The 22,485-nt window shown below is 37.5% G+C and overlaps 2 protein-coding genes across 9 annotated transcripts in view; both read right to left on the bottom strand.

Annotated features, from left to right (window-relative positions):
- The window catches only part of NEK10 (NIMA related kinase 10), a 116,099-nt gene extending 104,301 nt beyond the window's left edge, over window positions 1-11,798 (bottom strand). For 2 of the 3 annotated variants that reach the window (XM_055710245.1, XM_055710247.1), the window contains exons 1-7: window positions 11,609-11,798; window positions 5,871-5,982; window positions 5,484-5,544; window positions 4,261-4,391; window positions 3,653-3,751; window positions 819-903; window positions 11-52 (exon numbers count right to left, since the gene is read on the bottom strand). In XM_055710245.1, coding sequence (XP_055566220.1) covers window positions 11-52; window positions 819-903; window positions 3,653-3,751; window positions 4,261-4,391; window positions 5,484-5,544; window positions 5,871-5,944 — 492 coding nt within the window. In that variant the 5' untranslated portion in view covers window positions 5,945-5,982; window positions 11,609-11,798. The remainder of the gene's footprint in view (window positions 1-10; window positions 53-818; window positions 904-3,652; window positions 3,752-4,260; window positions 4,392-5,483; window positions 5,545-5,870; window positions 5,983-11,608) is intronic. The other variant, XM_055710246.1, reaches the window with a different exon arrangement.
- A 75-nt stretch (window positions 11,799-11,873) lies between these two features.
- Window positions 11,874-22,485, bottom strand: part of SLC4A7 (solute carrier family 4 member 7) — a 97,579-nt gene continuing 86,967 nt past the window's right edge. For all 6 annotated transcript variants that reach the window (XM_055710242.1, XM_055710243.1, XM_027814774.2 and 3 more), the window contains 4 exons: window positions 22,156-22,287; window positions 21,307-21,404; window positions 19,419-19,526; window positions 11,874-16,344 (listed from right to left, as the gene is read on the bottom strand). In XM_055710242.1, coding sequence (XP_055566217.1) covers window positions 16,263-16,344; window positions 19,419-19,526; window positions 21,307-21,404; window positions 22,156-22,287 — 420 coding nt within the window. In that variant the 3' untranslated portion in view covers window positions 11,874-16,262. The remainder of the gene's footprint in view (window positions 16,345-19,418; window positions 19,527-21,306; window positions 21,405-22,155; window positions 22,288-22,485) is intronic.

Here is a 22,485-nt window from a genome sequence, read left to right as displayed (position 1 = left end):
GGAACTCTACCTGAGCTAGGTTTTCAACCCCACCCAAGCTGTGGAGCATTTCCTAAAAGAAAATTTAAAAAAAATGAGTCAAAATACAGAAAACATTAGAATGAGAGAACACTAGAATATAAACGCTTGGTTTGTCATGCATGTTGAGAAACCTTAACTCCAGCGGTTGAAGTCAATGGATTCTGGAGATGCTTAGCACCTTCAGAGTTCAGAATTACTTATAATAAGTAAACCAACAAAAACACAGAAGTGAAATATTAGAGGTTTTAAAACTGGAAAAATGGTATAAACTTTGGTACACAGAAAAGAAATACACAAAACCAAGTATCTTACCAGATGCCTGAGGCTTAGTGCTATGAATAACAACTATACAAGCAGAATAAAATTAAAAGCTAGCTGTTTCTAGTTCAGAGCATTGGGCTGCTAGGAGGAATAGGCAGCTTTCAGTTTTCTTCACTTATTACATTATGGGGATTTTACATATCTATAGGGTAAAGTCAAGTACGGAGTCTAAGGCTCAAAGCAAAGCCATCTGTTACAGAGCTTTAAAAGTTCTTCATTAAGATTAGCAGCAGATGCTACATAGGAAATAGCAGAAATAGAGCAAGTTGTGCAGTAACAGTGCAAAGTCACTCTTGGAATCTGGTTCTTTGCAAATCACATCTTCACATACAGAAATATAGGTCCATACATACATATATTAAGTATGCATCCATAAGAACGCTCGTTTTTATACACATGCACTAATATATCTCATAAGCATGATGCTTATATGCATTCTTTCATCCAAGCAATAAACAGTATTTTGACATACTGACCTGATAGCATGGATCCCTTATTAATAATCTCAGGCAGATTAACACTCTGAGAAAATGGATGGAAGAAGCTTGATTAACCCACTCCCTGTAAAAGAAATATGCAAATCATAAATCAAATACAGAAAAAAAAAAAGTGTTAAAACACTTGGATTCAGTAATCAATCGACTAGAGGATTAGTGACCTACAACAGCTGTACAGCATACTATACTATAGGACTTCTAACACCATTTATATTCAAACACAGTAACAGTTTTAAATTAATTTATTTAATTATATGAATATTGCCAGTCATCACTTAGTATGACCAAATTGATCCAGGAAAATACATGCTATCTCTAAGCATAAACTGATCATGCTTTGATATAAACTTATTTTAAATGTTTCGATCAAGGCCCAAAGGGGCAAAATCACTCAGAAACCACATATCAAACTTCAGGGCACAAAATACACTTACATAAAAATATGGGTGCTACAGAAGTAAAAATAACTAAACCTAAAAGAAATTTTTGAATTACCATACTCTATTTTGGCTTTTAAAAACTGTAATACTGTTAGTCCTTGGAATAATTTGTTATTTAGTTTAAATGTTGTTGATATTGGATTATAATTCCAAACAGAACTGCCTCTTAGGTATTTCTCCCCACAATTCCCCAGCACAAGGCTTGGTAGAAAACACGACTCAGATTTGCACAAAGCATTCAGGGACAGTAATCCAGCATAAAATACCAGTAATGGAATCACTATTTCCTTTGTCTGTTGAAGGTGTATATACACACACCCATTTTCCTATTTAAATTAAATCTAAAATTGGACATTTTTATGGTGGTTTTGTTGTTATTTAACTGAGAGGACAGAATCTGCAATATCTGGGCAAGTTTCCAAGGAATGGAAGTAGTCCATGGGACGTGGCAGTTCTCTTCCCTTTTTATCATTTGCAGTTGGGAAAGACGCCAGTAGCTAAAAATGTTTTGATAAAAATAAGTGTTTTACAAATAGATACTAACAAAATCTCAGCCCTTCTGTGCCAATATTCTGCCCAAAGTAATACTGTTTTTCATTATGATTCCATAATTGGCCACTTCAGAATGGCACAACACTTTCATGGAAAGAAAACAGCAACCATATACCTGTATGCAAAATCTGTAGGTCAGATTTTACGGTAGTCTGAAGATCATTACCACAGTAGTTCAACAATGTTATTCTTTCAAAAAGCTTTGATTCTTGACAGAAGTTAGTTTCTTTAATGGAGCAATGTATTTGTAACATTTCCAAGCTGGAACAGTAATTCTCTGAGGCTGGTTAACATCTGAGAGCCTATTCTACTTTAGTTACATTTACAATACACATTACTAGATACCCTAGTGTATATCTAGCATATGCCAGCAGGATTTTTACTGCCTGCCTGGCTATACTCCTTATCCAAACTACTTAAGCTAAGCTGACCACAGCTTTCTTGTCAACGGAACTACATCCAGTCAGGACTTCTGCTGACACAGTGACACCGGTAAATGAGTGTGATTTTCTTCTTGCATCCCAATCAACATAGTTATGCCAGCAGAAGTTTGTAATGCAAATATAGGTGACAGTTTCTAAGCCCCTGACACAATGGCCATAGTTCCAAAGAGAGGACATCATCGCAGTCATAGTGAAATATTTACAAAGGGCAACTAAATCACATTTGTAACCGTATTTACCTTATGGGATTTACGTACCTACTAAAATATGCTTGTTTCATTAACCTTACCTGGGTGCTATAATTTTTCATAGAAGAGGATAGTTTTGCTATATTGTCATCAACAATGACAACAAGTACCAAAGAAAACAAAACCCACAATATAATCTAGGTACACCACAATGTATGAATAGAACTTGGGAAGACACAATGTTAACTATTCTTAGATTTTTGGCAAATGAAGCTGAGCCACTGACATCCCACTGGTGGGTACTGAAAAGATAAAAGTTCATCTGCAAAAAAGAGGTACCAGATTTAGAAATCGCTTAAATGATCTGTCTTGAATTCACTGTTATTTAATCCAAGATGAGATCCCTAGTTCCCTAATTAGTTCTGAAAAAGGGTCTAAGCAAACCCTTAAAAATGTGATTTTTTTTAAGTTCTTCTGTAAATTCTAGCAGTTACACATTAATACCTTTAAATGATCTGGAATTCTTTCTTTAAGCTTCTGTACCACTTAAGATTTTTATAGAAAACGTACTTGGGCTTTAAAAAGGAAAAATACAACACGCTGCAGTGATATATAGTAAAAGAAATTCTGAAAAAGTGTTATTTTTTTCAGAAAATATTTCTCTGACTCCCCTGTTTTTTTAAGGTCTTGGACTTCTCCCTTGCTCAAATAAGAAAGGGTTTTCCCTTTCTAATCCTGTTATACACATAAATACAAATACATATGAACAGTATCATAAATTCCTCTGAATGTTATGAAAGTCACTGACATTTCTATACAAAAGTGACAGTCCATAAAACACAAATAAAATCAGTAAAATAAAAATGAGATTAGAAAAGTGAACCATAGATTACAGATACGGACAAATGATCAAGGACACATAGCAGCTATTAGAATTTTGGTCATCCAGTTTTCATCACATACCCAGTCTTTCCTTCTTCCATCCCACTAACCTGAGCATTCAGTCTTCAAAGCCAATACAGAAGTGATTGTTTGAAATTGAGATTATGCAGAGATGTGAAACTACTGGTTTCCACACAGAGGTCTATTGTTGAAATAATATGAAATACTATCCATGCATCCTAGTTCTTTGCTTAAGGCAAGAAAGAGTGACCCTCCTTCTTGGATATGAATATGTTCAACATACTGACCTGCAGGTAAGTCTCTTCTTAACTAAAGCTGTAAAGATCTCTTGAAACAGCTTATGTTTGGGATGTTTGCTAAAATTTCTCTCATTCTTGTAGGTCACACTAATGAGGGGGGGAAGAAGAAAAATGTTGAATTGCTGATTATCTTGCCACAAGATAATTTTGGATTGCCAATACTTAACATTAGCAAGAAAAATTAAAAAATGTCATATTAGCAATTACTATGGAATAACACAATTCAGATTTCCAGACATTTATCAGTATGAAAGAACGATCTGTCTCATATATAATTTGAGACTACTATAATGGTCTAATATAAGCTTTCCAAATAAAGAAAACATTACTTTATTTAAATTTACTATATTAATTCTCAAGAGTGCACTCCGCAGAGTGGGAGCCTGCATGTGAAACTTACAAAAGCAGGAACATTCACAGATTTAGAAAGTTAATAATATATAATTCATATCTCAGATAGTGCATTAACACAAAAGCACACGTAACAGATATAAGCACAAACATAAATGCCTTCAACACCTCAGCATGTTTTAGATATATAAAGACGTTCAGAGATACAACACAGTGTCATCATACTAGCTTCTTTCTTTTTTTACCTAAAGTTTTCAAGCTCAGCAGCTTCTACTGATTCTTGCCATTGACCATGGGCATTTTGTTCACTGCTTTTGACATTTTGCCAAGCTCTTGTCACACTGGTTTGACCACTTCCAAAATGTATAGCTGGAAGCTGCATAGGAAGGGGATAGTATTAATAAGGCAAGCACTGCATTTTACGTTATCAAGCAAGAGTACCTTTTCTCAAGTTCTGACTTGAACTTTGGACCTATAACTTGCCATTATAAAATACACACACCCCACATAAAACAAAACTGATGCAAAGCACAGCTGGAAGACAAGTACATGGAGATGTATAAAATGTGAAGAACAGCACCTTTTTAAAATTTGTGATAGTAAAGCTCAATAGAATCTGCAACACTCATTATCTATGCTCCTTACCTCTCCTACTTCTAAAATTAGAGACTTCATATTCTTTTTAGGTTGTAGAACTCAGATGTTTCATCTTTCTGCTCAGAAGCAATTCCATGCCTCTATCCCAGAAGGGAGTGCATAACTCCTACCTCACATGCATGAATCCCTAAGTCATTCTGTCATACCTTTTTACAGAACAGAAAGGGAGAAAATCTTCTGGCATTCCAAAGACTCACGCCCATCATCATGTGTTGGTTTTCTTTGCTTCAAATGGCAAATACAAGATTCACTAAGTGAGTAGTTGAGGTGAAGATTTTACCGTGTCCTGTAACTTTAATTTAATGCATTGATATGTATGCCTTGAAAGTTTTTAGCTGAACTGTTATTCTCCAAACACAAATTGTTATGGTTAAAACACTGATCATCTTTTATATTCTTTACCACTCTTCATCATGTTGTAACTAATACATCTCTAAGCCTACCTTCTCGTGACATTGTGGAAGGGCATGAAAGAAAAACAAATCTGTTAGGCTACTTGACTATATGCAACAATAGCTGGATGCTCAAGATATAAAACAAACAAATTTTTTTCCTGTTAAAATAAAAATTACAGCAGAGTAGTATGGAAAGTTGGTCTGTTTCATTCTTTCACCCTTTCTAAATGGGATTTGTCCCACAAGGTGGCAGATTGCCAGGAGAAAAAAATAAAAAGATATCCACTACACAAGATTTTGCTAACATTTAATCATAATAGAACACAATATCCTAAGCATCTGCCACAAACCATACTCACTATTACTTACAATTATACAATTCTACAGTGTGTTAAATAACAGTTGTTGAAAAATACCTGTCGGTTCCTTGACTGAACATTTAAGAGAGACTGAAGTCTTTTAAGATCAGAATAATCCCTAGGATAAAACACAATAGCATAAATGTGTGTGTTAATAGTTACATAAAAGTACTTCTACAAGATTAAAAAAGGTCAACAAGAAACAATGCCACTGACAGAAAATAAAGTTTTCTAGTGTTGCCTAATGTCCCCATTTTGCATACAGAAGAATTTATAGCTTCCCCAGAATGCTTTAAATCAACAAAGGTGTAAATAAACTTTGTGACCAGAGTAACAGTTGTCATGTTTATATTGCATTTCAAATTAAAGCACTCCGCTTTGGCAGTCAGTGCAAATTCCACATGGGTCCTGCTGAAGTTCAAAGAAAGATGTCAGATACTATACCTCATAGACATCCCATGAGGTTTTTTGTCTGTTGCTTTTTCTGTGCTCTTCAATTTTTTGTCCTGATCAGGCATTGCGTATCACTATTATCACATAGCTAAAAACTCATTTCCTTAAAAATAAAGTAGATAGAGTTAAATCATTGCAGCAAAAGCAACACATGTTTACTTACAGAACCAACTGATACAACTGTTAGGAAAAAAAAGAGCAGCTTTACCATTTTCTCAACATGAACCCTTGGGCATTATATGAGGATATCCTTCAGAATTCCAGATATTAACAAGAAAGTAATTAACCTAACATACAGAAACCTTGATTTCCCAAGACATGAGTAGGTAACATTGGCACTTGCTATCACACATATTTTTTTATTAGGATATTTCTTCTTCTTGCTTCTTATTACCATTATTTCTCACTGTGGATTGGCTATTTATGTTACAGCAGTGCAGAAGCTGACATCAAGATTGTATCCTACAATCTGTTGTCTAGACAACAGAGAATATAATAGTTTTATCATCTACATAAACAAGACAGATGAAGGGTTAGAAAAAGGATGTATCTGACAAATAAATGAGACGCATACATCATTCAGTCTATCAAAGAATCACAGTAATCTTCAGTAGTTTGGAATGTGGGTCTTCTGAATTTCCTTATATAAGGAATATATATATATATATATATATATATATAAGGCCGAATGCCTTATATCAATAGTGCCCAGCTTTTCAGGCAGTAGGACACACAGCTTATTTCCACAGATGAGCAGAGCTGTATGGCCCAGCCTCATCAGGGCCATTACCACGTATTAGATCCACTGCAGACAAATATCCAGCCTGTAGGTCTGACTTCCCACAAAAGCCCACAGCTTGTTGCTTGCATAGTATACAACATTTGTTCACTGAAAAATCTTACAAAGCCCTGGAAAGAGACAGAAATACATAGAAAAAGGATAGCCAAGAGAAATCTCTTGCTGCCACAAAAGCAATTACATTGATGCAGATCTTGCTGAGTGAAAAAAAGGATAGTCAGGAACAGGCTGGGGCTGAAGAATTATCCCCGAGAACTGCATACACCTGCAGCATATTGGTAGAGCACCTCTGATTTAAAAAATGAGGATATAATACCACTGTCTGATCCTTTTTGCCCATTTTACTATTTACTAAATATGGACCATTAATAGGATTTTCCATATGAAATACGATAACCCCTTTTTTCTGTGCAGTGTAGAATTTCTCTGCTACTGATTTTTATTCCTCTTCCTTGTAAAGGAAAAGAAGAAAAACTGGCAGGAAACAAAAGCATTGTGAACTACCAGAAGCTGCTGCTTCCCAACTGAAAAGCAGTTGTTTTCCCAAATACGCATTCTCCAATCAGACACAGAACTACCCAAAATGCAGCTGTTAACAGGATGAACTCCTGCACTGTATTAACTCACTCTGGTACGCGGCCTGTAAGCCCAGTTCATCTATTTCTATTCTTTGGAACATGTCTCTATCTTACCACCAGTCCCGCCCCAGAGAGTGACTGATCTGGATCCCCAAAAAATTCCTCCTCTCTTCTCCATGCATCCACTCAACAGGGTTATTAAAAAACACCTCAGAACACTTCTGTTTACCTGTTATTACCAGGGAATTAATATAAACAGGATCTGTTCTACCAGTCAGCAGGCAAAATTCCCGAATTTAGAATAAACCAAATTAAGTTAGTTCAACTGAACTTTAACTTCAAAAGCAGTAAAAGTTAAGAGAAGCTATGTGCATTGCTAAACATCTTTAAGAATCCTCATGATCAAGAATTTCCATGTAGCTTTAGTGATATTTGTATTCATATCTTCTCCCCAGTATCCCAATCCATTTGGCAGATTACTGAGGTATGACACAACGCAATCACTACCTCACATTTGCACAGTAAGAAAAACTGTGAAACTTACAAATTATCAACCTGCTCACAAGTACGTGTTTACAAAGAACAGATATCAACTGCCTACAGAATCACCAAACAAAGACACACACAACAACTGGTCCCTGAGCAAATACCATTAAATTTTAAAATTTTCAGCATCCCATTTAAAAAAAGTAATCCTTCAGTTAAACCTCTAAAACCATAAACAGGAGGGTTCCTAGTATGGCTAGGATTTCATCTGAAATTATTAGGTCTTTGGGATTATTTACAAAATCTTACAATTGTAGACCAACTTTGCTTTCTGGCTGCCAGTCCAATGCTTTTGCTGTTTGTGGTACCTTAGTAAAGATGAAACAGAGTAACAGGTGACTAACATTTTAGCAGTTCATTACCATTACAGATCCAAATGTCCCTGTACAAAACTGAACCTGACAAACATCAACCCAAATTCCCTTCACAGCCGTCTGAGAATGGAGGGATGGAGGGATGTAGCTCACCCAAGGATGCAGCCCCAAAGAAATTCTTTACTGTGAGGGTGGTGGAGCACTGGAACAGGTTGCCCAGGGAAGCTGTGGATGCCCCATCCCTGGAAGTGTTCCAGGCCAGGCTGGATGGGGCTTTGAGCAACCTGGTCTGGTGGAAGGGGTCCCTGCCTATGGCAGGGGGGTTGGAACTGGGTGATCTTTAAGGTCTCTTCCAAAACACAAACCGGTTCTGTGACTCGCCCTGAGGTTACCTCCCGGTTCCCTAGAGGCCACTAAACCAGCACAAGTCAGCAAGCACTTCAACAGAAAGAGGCCAGCCCAGCCCACAAATTGACCCGTGCACAACCTCTTTGGTCTGTCAGCACAGCATCACCACAGACACACAGCTCACTGGATTGGGAAACCTGATACAGGTTACAAATAATCTCCCCTGCTTTAACCCTGATTACCTTATAGCTTGTCCCCAAGTACTTCTGCTGTACAAGGGCAGGGACAATATGCAGAAAGGTGCATTTATCCATGCAGCTTAAAGTGTTGTGCACTTCAGCTTTACTACACAGATAAACCGATTAATTAAGAGCCAGCTGCCAGTGAAAATGGCAAATCCTTCCCTTCCCAACCTAAGCCGCTCCCCTCCACTTCTCGGCTGATCTGACCCAAACCCGAGCCAGTTTAGAGAGTTAAAAAGGCAGAAAACAGTTTGTCTCCCTTCGTATATTTAGTTTTCAACCAGTTTAGCTCACTGTTACAGTGTCCTGATGATTATCTCTGCTGACAAGGCAGGGGGCCGGAATGCCCAGCTGTAAACAGAGGGAGAAGAGCAGAAAACCCTTTCATCAGTAGCCAGTCGTTAGATCAGGTAGGTGTGTTAGCACCACAGCCCAAGTGAGGGGTAGACAAAAGGAAAACACCCCCTGCTTTCCTTATATCAGCCTGAGAGAAGCCTGACATGAAATATTTTCTTACCTATTCTCACAGTTATTTGACTTTCTTGAAATCACTGAGTAAGTTCCCGCCTCTGTGTTTCTTCTTTACTCATGCCAGCAGAAATTTCCATGGAGCCAGGCTATTAACTGTCCTCATAACTATCCCCCAGCTATTAAGCCAGCCATGAGTAATGTATAAGAAACAAACCAAACACCACTCACATTTCACTTAGGCTGTGCCAGGAGAAGATTGAGATCAGACAACTCTTTAAAAGAACAGAAACACATTCAAAGGAAAATATCTTTACAGCATAGAGGCTTATACAATTCCATTTAAGAAAAAGAAATAAGAGCAATAGTAACCAATTAATTTTAACTGGGGATAATTAAATTTAATTAGTTAATTACGTAGGAAGAGAGGTGCATTCTGATAGTGCTGTTGAGCAGAATAAGACAAGAAATGCTCCAAGAACCCTGTCAGAGATTAAGGAATTCACATGATGAGAAACGGAAGAAAAAGGAATTGCCACCCCAGACTTGATCTGTGGCCCAGGCTATGTCTCAGATAACACAAGCACACAAAACTTCAGGTGGAAACAAACTCCAAAATAAAAACACAAAGACATGTTGGAGAAGAAATCTACCTCCACAAACTACAGTGTATTGGTTAGAAATTCTCTTAAACAAAAGTATGTCTTACATTCTTTACAATCTTTATTAGCAATTACTACTGGACACGGGTCACTTGTAAGCCTGATTTACCCTTGAACTCCTTTCTTAATCCAGTGGCTGAGTTCCACTATCTAATTATACACAGAATGTTAACTGGCTTAAGGTGGATAAAAAAGCAGCAGATATGCTATATCTTGGCTTTAATAAGAATTCTGATGCTGGTGATAGATAGGAATGTATCTAATACCAGCATCACAATTCTCATTAAGCCAGGTATGGGGTCAGATGAAAATTCACTCCTTAAAAGAGAAATTATCAATATATTATTGTCAAAATAGATACGCATTTCAAATACAGTCAAAATGATGGCAAAGGAAGCATCAAAGATGATGAGAAGTTCCCAAAAGGTACTTTTCCTTCTCCAGTCTGATGAAACCAAAGGAACCCTGGACTGCTTCCCCTCTTGTTCTCAGAGAGCACGGCAGTCACAAGGATGGATGGGTCATCACTGGTAACAGCCCGTGTCTAAGAAATTGTACCGATGAATGCCTACAATGTTTGAAAAATATTTCTCACACATTTTATTGACTGAATCAATATGAAAATCTACATGCTTTCTATACAGAAAAAAATCCACATGCATGTATTTTTCTCAATTTTTACTTTGTTTAATAACTTCTTTAAAGGTTCTGTAGAGATAAACTGGGATCCAATATAAGGTTCCTGTTTTCCTAACAAATCAAAATACTCAGTCCACTGCTGGTTTGGGGTTGTTTTTTATTTGTTTGTTTTTACTCACTACTCCAGTTCTAGTGGAGCCATAAATGGCCAGGCCTATTCTCAGATTCCTGAATCCATGCAACACGAGTTGCTGGGCTATTTTCCAGATCCTAACTTTTATCTGTAAGAGTCTGCCTAAAAAAAAAAAAAAAAAAAATAAATAAATTCTGAGGAGTAGTGAGCAGCTCTGTATCATCTCAAGAATAATACGTAGCTCCATGAAATTCACCCTCTCTGCCCTTGCTACCAGGCAGGCCTTTTTAGGGAATTGTAGTGCTGGACTTGGAACCTCTGGGAGCCGTGATTGCTTCATGCCTTCTGAATGCCTGGAGCTGGTATAGGTGCGGGGCTGGGGAAGATGTCATTAGGAGGCATGGGGGGTGATGGGGACAAAGTAACCCTTGTTTTAGCGTCATGGCTTCTGGTTTGTCAGGTGAGATCGTGGCCGAGGCGCCGTGGGGCTGGCAGGCAGCACGCCGCCCCAGCCGGGCTTCGCTTCATAAGCACACATACTCCTTTGGAGCTTTCACGTCATATTCATGACCACGCACAGACCTGCCTCAGCACTTGGTTATTTTTTTCAAGTTTTATACCAAGATGCACGTTTACATACATCCCTAAACAGTAAACGCTCTCTTTAGACTTTTTCAGCGTCAGCTTGGAGGGAAAGGTTTCAAAGTGCCTTAATTACACCACGGCTGGAGTACGCGATCCTCCAGTAACTCCGTGACAGAACCGTGACGCGACCAGAAGGCAGCAGCCTAATTCGGTTCCCTCCTTCGTCCCCTCCCCACGGCCGCCCTCGATCCCGCCGCAGCGGGTGAACCAGCCGCCGTGGGGGGCAGCGAGCCCTTCCCAGGGCTGGGCGCGGGGGAGCGCAGCGGGCTGGGCCGGGCTGGGCTGGCGGCGCTCCCGCCCCGCCGCCCCCTCAGCGAGCTGCGCCCACCGGGCCCCACGCGTGCCGCCTACTCACGCCGCGGGGCGAGCTCTCCTCCGCTCGCGCGTCCGCCTCCGGCGATGCTCCGCTCCGCTCCGCCGGGAACCGAACCCCTTCCCCGCGGCCAATCGCGTCCCACCTTCTTCAAAGGAGCCGTGCTCGCCAGCCAATGGCAAGCCGCCGTGCTCCGCACTGCCTCAGCAGCCTAGCGACCGCCGCCGCCGGGGACCGTTGCCATGGGCACGGGGACGCCGGCGCCGAGCCCGCCCCCACCGCGGCATAAAACCAGAAAAAGCCTTAGCATAGTTCAGTAGATTTTTTTATTGCTTTTACCAACTTTCTGAAACGTTACAAAAGATAATTTTATTCTAGCAGTAATTAAAACAACAAAGGCTGGATCTTTCACGTTATAGACAAGTCTGAGGGTTGTGTGTTTTCTGTATAAACTGAATATTGATTCTACATTTGGAATAATGTTTCACTGGCTTTGGATTTTGTTATAAAGTAAGAAAAACATCATTGTAATTAGAAAAGCAGTCATAAAAAATTCGAACCGTAGAGCATGTAATCACATTTCAAATAATCAGTATTAAAATCAAAACTGCAGTTCAGCTACAGACACTGAACCCTGGAAGACACCTTTGCACAGGAGTATCAGCAACAATAGAAAGAAAATGATTATAAATTATGTGTCTTGCCAATAAAATCGTTTAGAAAAGTACTGACTTTCAAATTAATTTTTCCAAATAAATGTTAACAGATACTAAATTCAATATGAAAGTGTCTTCAGATTAACTTCAATGCCAACTACGAAGTCTTGTAAGTTTTCAATAAAAACGTTACAAAATAAAAGACTTAAAATTACTAAGCAATTTGCTTTATTCATAGCACTACTTTTATGCTGACTCAAAGCTGTGCACCTCTAGTCTTAAAATCTGCCATAAAATAAATTACTGTTGGTACAAACAAAGTACTTCACACATTTGTACTGTACTCAATAATTAATTTGACCTAGATGAGTAATTAAAACATTACTAATTATATAAAGCAACAAGAAAACCAAGATCATTGCGGTGCTCATCTAACAGACTACATTTGTGAACTGAAAATCATGAACCGTTTCTTTTATGATTTACAGAACGTATGTAACAAGACAACCCTTTAAACCCGCGCAGGCGCTGCAACATCCCACCCATGTTACAAATAAATTTTACAGCCTGTCGAACCTGCCTTTGCAAAGGGCACAAATTAGGGAAGCTATCATGTAAAGACAGAGATGTAGGTGAAGCAAATGGTAACTTACGTGAGAACTTTCATTAAATGTAGAAAATAAATGGCCAAGACATTTGGTTGAAAATCCCCTACCAGGGCACCGAATTCTACCCCAACAGGTTTTATGATGACAAACTTGGCAATTTGGAACAATTCACTGAACAATCACATGAGATATTACATTATAGCTGCAAGATTAATCTAGGAAGGATTTATTACTTGGGCATGTGTAAACAGAATTAAAAGTGTGTCATTGTAATACATATGAAAATACTAAGAATGAGTTTTGTAGAATATAATTTAAACACGAAACTGCATTAAGTGAAATATTTTAGATGATAATTTAAATGGAGTGGTCAAAATTAAGACCTACACTTTATGTAAACATTCATATTTATAAATAAATTAGAAAAAGAAAAAAAAGGGGGGCAGGGAAGAAGAATAAAAAAAAACAAAGGAGAAAAAAAATAAATGAGGGGACTTCCTGAGGTGGCTCTGCAGCCAGATACACAGTAGCACTAAGCTCCATTCCGGGAAACTAAGGCATCTAGAAAGTGCAGGGCCGTTTATTTTCCTCTAACTGTTGGAATGGAAATACATTGGCGTAGTTTTTACAGGGTTTAACCCCTACGAAAAAAAAAAATGAGTGCACAGCAATTATCACTGCTCTTTTGCATCCATTAAGGCAAATCGTGTATCTACATACAGTAAACTACATCCTTAGCCGTTTTACTTTAATACTCTGTGTGATTTTTAAAGCAGAGAAGGTGTAAAATGAGCAGCAGATCACTTAACTATAGATTATCAATGGGCTTTTATGTACTTAATACCAGACCTTCACCTATTCATATGGGGAAAAAGTGCAAGCCTAACATGCTACTGACCACGAACACTGGAACTAAAGGTCACTGTAAACTGCTTTGCAAGTCATGGTATTTATGGCATCAATTAGAATACCTACACAATTACAATTGAATAAATACTGTGATTAGATTTGTGGGGCTTCGGTTTTGTTTCCTTTCAGCTTTACTAGAAAAAATATCCACTTCCTGTAGTATCAACCAAAAGGTAACCCTTCCAAAGCAGAAGCCAGATACAAGGTGTGCAGCACTAGGGAACCCTGATTTCAAGCATTAAAGGGTTTAAAATCTAAGAGGCATAAAGTAATTTGGGGGGGTTTTGGAAACTGTGGCAGGACTGTGAACATAAGCATAAAATACTACTGGGAAGACTAGTACAGAAGTAGTGTGTTGCGGATAACACTATGTAAACTGCCCAAAATATCTTCCCTCTGATTCAGCAAGAGCTATTTAGTAGTCAACAACTGACCTGCAGATGCATACTTACTCTTTTTTTTTTTTTTTTTTTTTTTTTTTTTTTCCTTTAAGTAATGCAGAAAGCTTTGGGAAAACATCTGCTATCATTTCATTGTATCTCAGTTTGACTGGAGGGAAAACACAGGTATTTTCTGAAAGAGCACGTTCTCAAGCTAAGGCACAAGCTACACTATTACCCAAGAATAAAGGAACATCTCCGCAGGTCACTACACAGTACTGGTCACACTGACAATGCAGACCTCACCAACTGTGCCACTGACCCGAGCCTTTTTATGACAGCTTGGATACCATTATTTGTATTGCTATACACTATGCTTTACTTTCTTTAAATTGACTTTTCAGAATTCAGCCAAACGAGAAAGGGGCAGAAAAAAACAAAAGCCACGTTATTTAATTACACTACATTTAAAGGGAACAGTAACAGTCTAGGTAATTTGAATGCTATTTTAAAATGTTTCTAATTTATTACCACTGATTGCTTTGTTTTTGTAATACACAATTACCTTCTCACCAAGTGACACTTGGCTGAAGAGCACCAAAATTCCACCTTAAGGGGTATTTTCAGATGAACTCTGCCCTCCTCCAGAATCAGCTCCTTTTGCAGTCCCAACTCTGCTAAAAGCAGAATTAGGCAAAGAGCATCTTCTAATTTTAAATGAGAAGATTCTAATTAAAGCCATTTTAGTATATCCAGAAAGGGCTAGTGGCAATTCAGAACGTAAAGAGACCATTTCAGAAATTAAAGCCAAAAACCAAGGCATAAGGCAAAAAGACATTAATAATGGAAATTGCGCTGGTAAGTGATCAAGTGATCAAGATTTTAATTTATAGATAAAATTCTCATTATTTCAAATATTATAATGCTAAACACTAGAAGTTGAAAATGTAACTACAATAAATGCACTGACTTTACTTTAATAAATGAATATTTACTTTTTTAATCATCTTAAATGATAAAAATTTATGCTAATCAAAATAAATAAAATGTTTAAAAATAAGTTGGTGTGCTATCATATATGCCCTTTACAATGGAGAGGATCAGAACTGTACACACAAATACCACAAGCAATTTGTAATCCATAAAATAATACTGATCATAAACCTATTACAGAAATAAACTACAGCTAATTTAATCAAATACGCAGTACATCTAAAAAATAATTAAGCAAGGAATACAGTTGATGAGGGCATGAAATACTCTGAAGTTTCAGTCTTAGAGCTGAGTAAATCAGACTCTGCAAGTCAATAGAAAAGTGTAAGTAAAAAACAGGAACAGAAAGAATTCCAGAGTACTAGTGTGGCAAGTGTGTTTCACTTCCTAGAGACCGGCTGTCTGTAAATCCAATGCATATTGTGTAAACATGAAAGTGTCCAGAATGGCAAATACTGATTTGGGACTATAACTACAATTACTGCACTCATATTGCTACTGAACAATAATGAAAAATCAAGAGTGAATTTGGGAAAAAAAAAAAAATATAAAAAGGTAGCAGAACCAGGTATTCGTATGTATTTTAAGGATGAACTCACCACCTGACTTATGGCTCTAGGCCACTTCTTTAAAATAGGAGAGACAGAATCCAGGAAACACTAGCATGTAGTGGAGACATAAAACACAGTAGTTCTTGTCAACAGCACATCGATATTTGTTCTATGAAATCACAAAAAAGTATACCCTGCAAAAACAAGCAGTAATTGCCTGCATGGAAAACAAACTTCTGTAGCGCACATTATAAACAGAGGTATTGTAAAATTTTAAGCAATGTGGACCAGTAATCATCAGCAAAAGCTGATTGAACTTTTATGCACATATTGATTATTGAAAATATGTATTCATTGCAAACTTCCTATTTAAAAATGAAAATAAATTTTAGAATAAAATAAATAGCTGAAGTGTGATTACCACTCATCTTATCTGTAGGAAAATCTCTCATTATGCAAGCATATCTACAGTGCCCTAAACAATGGCAGAATTAAATACATGTCGCTCCTTAAACTGGAAATCACACTTCCATGGTATAATATCCTACAGTGATATATATATACACACACAAATAAACATAACTGCCCTTGGTTCAGTTCTATAAAGATGTTTCAGCATCCACGTATTTCACAACAGGTGACTCTTCCACATTTATTTTCACACTTTCTGGTTTTTCAGGGCTGTTTGAAAGCAAAGAGGAACATATAAGGTTTGATTCACTTTAGTAAAGGTTAACTAAAAGATTTCATACTTCACAGTACGTAATACTAATAAACAGTATTCACAGGAATGGTTCATGCTTAAGGGAGAAAACACCAATACCTCATCTATAAACACCACCTTCCAGTCCCACTGCTTTTATTGATTCTATTGATTTTAAATTGTTCTGCAAAACATCATTTGGAAGAAAAAAGAAAACATAACAAAACCAAAAACCACAAAATGTCTCGTTAAAAATACTCAAAATTACATAATAAACAATATTACTAATACTGCTTAACTACTGGGCAGGGAAACAATTTTGTTCACAATACAAGACTGCGAAAATATTTCAGTCTTTTCATAACGGGAACCACACCTGTAACAACAGTAGAGGACAATCAGAAATCTGTGTGTAAGTGTCCATTCAACCTAAAGACAATGAATGGGCTGGCTGCACCTGAACAGCTGACACTCTCAGGGACAGACACTGAACAGTGGCTTATCCAAGGACAGAAAGGAATGTCCCAAGATTACAGGGCACTTGTACGTGTAAGAGGGAGGATTCCCTAGGCATGAATTTTAGAAGAGAGAACACATCTGTGGAAGTTGCTCTTTAAAGGGAAAAAAAAAACGTATTAGAAATTCATGAAAATATCTGGAATTCCTTAGAAAAATGAAAGTCTGTCTGGACTCCACAGAGTCTGTAAAATATGATAGATGGAGGAGGAACAAAGAAAAAGCAGTCTGGATCAGTTCAGGAAGGATTAAAAAAAAAATCTAAAAAGTAATTTTTTTAAAAAGGCAAGAATTTTAGGAAATAATGCCAACCCACACAACCATGTTGTCTGGAATTCCAGAAGACATTACTTGCTTCAGTCTGCACCCTATTTGAAACCTACTATCAGATGAAGACTGTTACACAGAAAAACTTAACAGAACTGACATGAAAAATTTACTGAGAATCACTTTTGACTGAGTAGTGGCGACATCTCTAGATGTCTCCAGCACCTACTATACAAGAAAGGGTAACACATACCTCAAAACAGCTACTAATTGAGCTCAGGCTCAAGGAAGTCCTGCCTTCTAACATTTTCCAGATGCATGCAGTATCAGATTGCCTCTTGAAAGAGCTAGTTTCTGACACCAGTGTTTTTTATTTTCAATTTGCAGTTTTAGCAAGTTCCCTTCCAAGACGCAATTTTTACCATACCAATCTCAAGCAGGGCAGGTTATGGAATCAAAGGGAAATGTCTTATAGCAAAATACAGAAGACAGGTAGTACCCAGTATTCCATCTAAGTAGATCAAAAAACACTGCAAACAGATCAGAAGCATCATTTGCTAGTGCTGCATATAATTCTATACTAACTAAACATACCCAGGAAACAGGAAAGTGCAAGATGGGAGTTGTACTAGCTACCCAAAAACCAGATCTAGTGATTTTAATTCTTCTGGAAAAAGAAACAGAGCTCTGTATCTTTTCAAGCCTTACACACCCAATGACTATCAGATAGTATAGTAGAAACATCCACGAATTCTGTAACAGGTTTTTGAGAACCTAGCATGAAAGAGCACGATTAAAATACGAGGGTATACTAACACACATATTCTGTTATCTAATGCCTCTATTATCTATCTCCCTGAGAATCTACTTTATACTAAACATTTTTAAAAACTTGAGTACATCTAAAACATGTATTTGAACATTTTAAACTCTTGTAACAATACAGGCTGAAAATTCACTGAAAACTGTGCCTGCACTAATGAGTCTCTTCAGCCTTTCCTATTACAATACCTTCATGTTCTCCTCTTGTCTCCTTCATCACCCTTGGCTGACCTACTGTCTGGGTGAAACAAAGCCCATGCCTAGCTTAGAGCAATGCACATGCTGACTAAACAGATGGTACACAAGTGCTCCGTGGCCAGTAACTACTGCTGTTTCCATGATGCAAGCTCAACAGTACTCAGCAGCTTGCACAATTACATATGAACACTCCCTTCACTGCCAACTCTTCCACCAAGATGTATTTTATACAAAACCTGGCAATTTCGTATCTCCAGAACCTGTCTTTGACAGATTTGGCTGAAAGGGATCAACCAAGTGAAGATGCATGGGCAGGCAGCAGGATTGCATAAACTCAGTTTTCCCGAATCAACCACACTCGGTCTCCCCTCTCTCCTACAAAAAAACTACTAAGCAATTGTGATGGAACAGTCCACAGGTACCAGTTCCTATAAATTACAAGCCTTTCAGGAAGTTGGGGATACTCCATGTAAATATTCCAAATTTGGTTTGTTCCCCTTCACAGATGACAGACAGGGAAGAAACTAGGACAAAAAAGCAGAATGATTCCCTCCACAGAGTTCCTTGGTTGATGGGAAGCTCACTGAGCATGAGGCTCCCAGCCATCAGAGAAGATACGTGTCAGCTTACAGGAAAAGCTCACAGCACTGAGGACTCCTAATCTGTCTCGTACTTCATTTCAAGTATATTTCATATCCAGTAAAGGTAGCATTTGAGTCAGGTTTAATTTTTAAAGATTAAAAATGAGCCAGGGATAAACAAACCAACCAACCCACCCACCCACAAAAAGAGGGTGCAGGTCCTAAGGCAGCATAAAGCAACAATGAAAGTGTTGGACTCGCCTCTTATTCCCACTGGCATTTGTTATGTTCAGGATCAAACAATTCCCATGCTCATATACACTCTAGTAAAACTTTTTAGAAACCCTAAGCCCATCAGAATAGCATATAATAGCTAATATATTAGCACATATTGCTAATAATGCAAATAAGCAAATAAAGAGTAACTTTAAAATTGTAATAATACATTTAATAAAATAATTGGAATTCATTATAGAAATTGTTTAACTTCAGAGTAAAAAGCAAAAATTAAGTTCAAATTCAAGTTCCTTAGAAGTGAAAAGTCAAAGCAGATTTACAAACCACGTATGCTCATTTTTTCAATATACATTTCAAGAAATAAAAGTACAGTATTAGCTGCTAAACACAAAACCATAGTTAGAAAACACGTGAGTAATTATTATAACTACCTCAGGTTAGCTCTGGTTACTTTGGCATTCTCAGTACTCATGGCAAGAGCCTTCCACTGTGCAGTTTTGGCCATTTCGTCTGATATGTTTACAATTGAGGGATCAATGCTAAAGAACAAACATACTTTCTGGTTAGTATTCAACAGCTTGCAACAGCATTATACTTACTGTCACTCATCATTTACATCAGTTGTGCCTTCTTTCAATATTTACGCAGCCACAAGTTAAGTTCATCTCTTACAAATGTAATTCAACAAAAAGTTGAAAATTTAAGTCACTAGCGCTGCCTTAATCACATAGCATCATAAACCAGTTTTTCACATAGATACCACCAAGACATAGAGAATATTTGAGAGCTATGCCATTTCTAATTACCTGTAATCTCATAAAATTATTTTGCATGCTCAGAAATAATGAACTTAATCACACTGTCCTGCTAAGGCTTTCATTAATCAGAATTATTTTAAGTTGCTTCCAGGAAATACTCATGGGCAAAAGAGCAGATATTAATAAAATTCTGAAATTGGTAAATCAGTTGATATTTAAACCTAGTAAAAACCTAGAAGTCCCAATTATCTAGACAGATTTCAAGTTATTTTTTTTTCCTGCAGAGTCTTACTAGACGTTTTTCAAGACTTTTTTTTTTTTTGCCACCACCTCCCCAAGACCTGCAAAAGAGACAGTCACCCTCACAGATTATAAGCTTTTAAAAGCTATTTCCCCTTTGCTCTCCCCATGTTTATACGTATAGCAGATTTAGGTGTTGTCTGCAGACACACTTTCTGTTCTGTTCCATACTTAAGCTTCATAATGTACTGCAGGTTATCTGTAAGAGTTCTTCACATTTCATAGACTCTTTCAAAGCCGTTTTTCCTCAGCAATCTCCACAAGATGCAAGACAGTGAAATAAAAACCACACACACACACACAATGAAATCATAACTCTACTGTGAAAGCAAATATTAATTCAAATGTGTTTTTTAAAAAAGCTTTAGCATTTTGCACTTTCATTTAAGTTGCTAAAGCCTGATTAAGCCTGCTCTTGGAGCAGGCGAGCAGTTAGCAGGAATATACGTCTAATCCAAAATCTGCCTGTTCCCAACTCTGATCAGGGTAAACCAAATACTACTCTAGATCCATAGCAAAGCAAATTTTTGATCTAGGAACTCTTAGTATTAGAGGGGCAAAAAAAAAGCTAGCAAGCTATTTATCTGTAACATTTTTATTGGTGTGTTGAATAGTTGTACAATACCTGACAATTAAACTGAATGCATCCCCAGTAAGGAAGATGCATACTGAGAAAAAACGCCTTTCCATCAATGAAATTCCAGCACTTCCTTTTGCGAAAGGGAACTGGTTATTCTGTCCTCACATCTACTTTCAGAAAATGACGTTTTAAAGTAAAAATGGCTGCCCATAAAAAAATTTTTTTTATCACAGAAATTATAGATTTTAGCCCTCACTTAAACCAAAGAACTGCACACTTAAGACTTTTTCTGAAAAATCCAAGCGGCTGGTAAACACAGGGCTCAACTGATGCTATTAGTTGCTCAATACTCAGCATTTCATGCATGGTAACACACAAGTATTCCATGAAAACTGACCAAGGAAGCTTCTTCACCTTGAGTACAGCTGGTCGAAATTGAGTCATCTGATCTGTTCAAGATGGTCATGTAAATTTATAATTAAGATGCAGTTTTAAAGAACAACGCAACACAAAAATGCTACTAAAGCACTGCAAGATATACCTTCATACTTTCTAATCATGGCCGAGTTACAAGCTTGGGAGAAAAAAAAATTTAATTCAACTCATACGCTATCAGCTTAACTCAAAGCAAACTGCAGCATGTGAAAAAAGAACTCCTCAGAGACCAACACTTTATTATACCTGTATTTTAGGGTTTTTACAGGAAAATCCAAATTTGCTTCTCCATATGCAAGGTGTACACTTTCACTGTCCCCTGTCTGAAGCATTCTCTCTGCTTCCTGTAAATTCCAAGTAAAAAGTTTGTAAGACTATTCATGCAGTAGAAATAAAAGAAGCATCTCATGCTGACAATTTCCACAGGGGGAAGGGGCATTTCCCTGTAGGCACTGGAGTTGAATGCAGGACATAATAGTTTAAGAACTTTTTTCTTTAGAAGCGTTTTATCCAGGTAGGGAGGACAGGGGAGCAGAGAAGGAGGGTGTGACAAGTTTTGCAAGGAATTCAGCCAGATGGTGTACAGTTAGGTAAGGCTTTTATGGAGGAGTTATATGAGCATGGTAAAGTGATGGACTTGGCAGTCCTGGGTTAACAGTTGGACTTGACGATCTTAAAGGTCTTCCCAACCTAAACGATCCTATGATTCTAAGCTGTATTACTATATTATCAGCAATTAGCAGTATGTTTTAATTACAGCACTGCAAACACAAACAAGCAAAATGTCCCTGATACAATGAACAGTTTTGTGATAAATTTAAGCAGGGTGAAGATCCCCACTTCAACTGCTTTTCTCTCCCTCTCCCTTTTCTCTCCTAACCTGGTGAAAGACAAAGAAAACAGCATTTTGTGATAAAACCTGCTTCTTTCCACTTTGCTTGCTAATTTTAATCACAAAGAGTCATCATAGTTCCTAACAGCATCACTGCAACAGTGACTTTTCCTTATCTTAATTGCCATAATAGTCTCTCTAAGTATCATTGAGTATTCTTTAGCAATTTATGACATGCTTAGTTTGATTGTTTTCACACTTACTGCTTTCTCTTTTTTCTTTTTGTCATCTTCTTTCTTCTTTTTGCTTTCTGGCATAAGATCATCAAGCCAGCTAAGCTCTCTTTTGGTGAAACATAAATCCATGAGCTTGCGAATGAACACCAACGCTAGAACCTTAAGGGAACCATAAATGGAATCATTTATATTAAGCTACTTAAATGAACAAAAATGCACACATGCTTTCAGTACATTCAGAATCTTTAACTGAAGCCCTTTTTTGTAGTACTAGTTTTATCTTACCACGAAGTTAAATAATTTCCACTTTCAATAGCTATTCACAACTGAATTGCTTATTTTCAGGAAATGAAAAGT

The sequence above is a fragment of the Falco cherrug genome, chromosome 4 (assembly GCF_023634085.1).
Source record: "Falco cherrug isolate bFalChe1 chromosome 4, bFalChe1.pri, whole genome shotgun sequence".
In the NCBI taxonomy this organism is placed as follows: Eukaryota; Metazoa; Chordata; class Aves; order Falconiformes; family Falconidae; genus Falco; species Falco cherrug.
The sequence above is the reverse complement of the archived record's forward strand: the minus strand, read 5'-3'. Positions and strand labels throughout refer to the sequence as shown.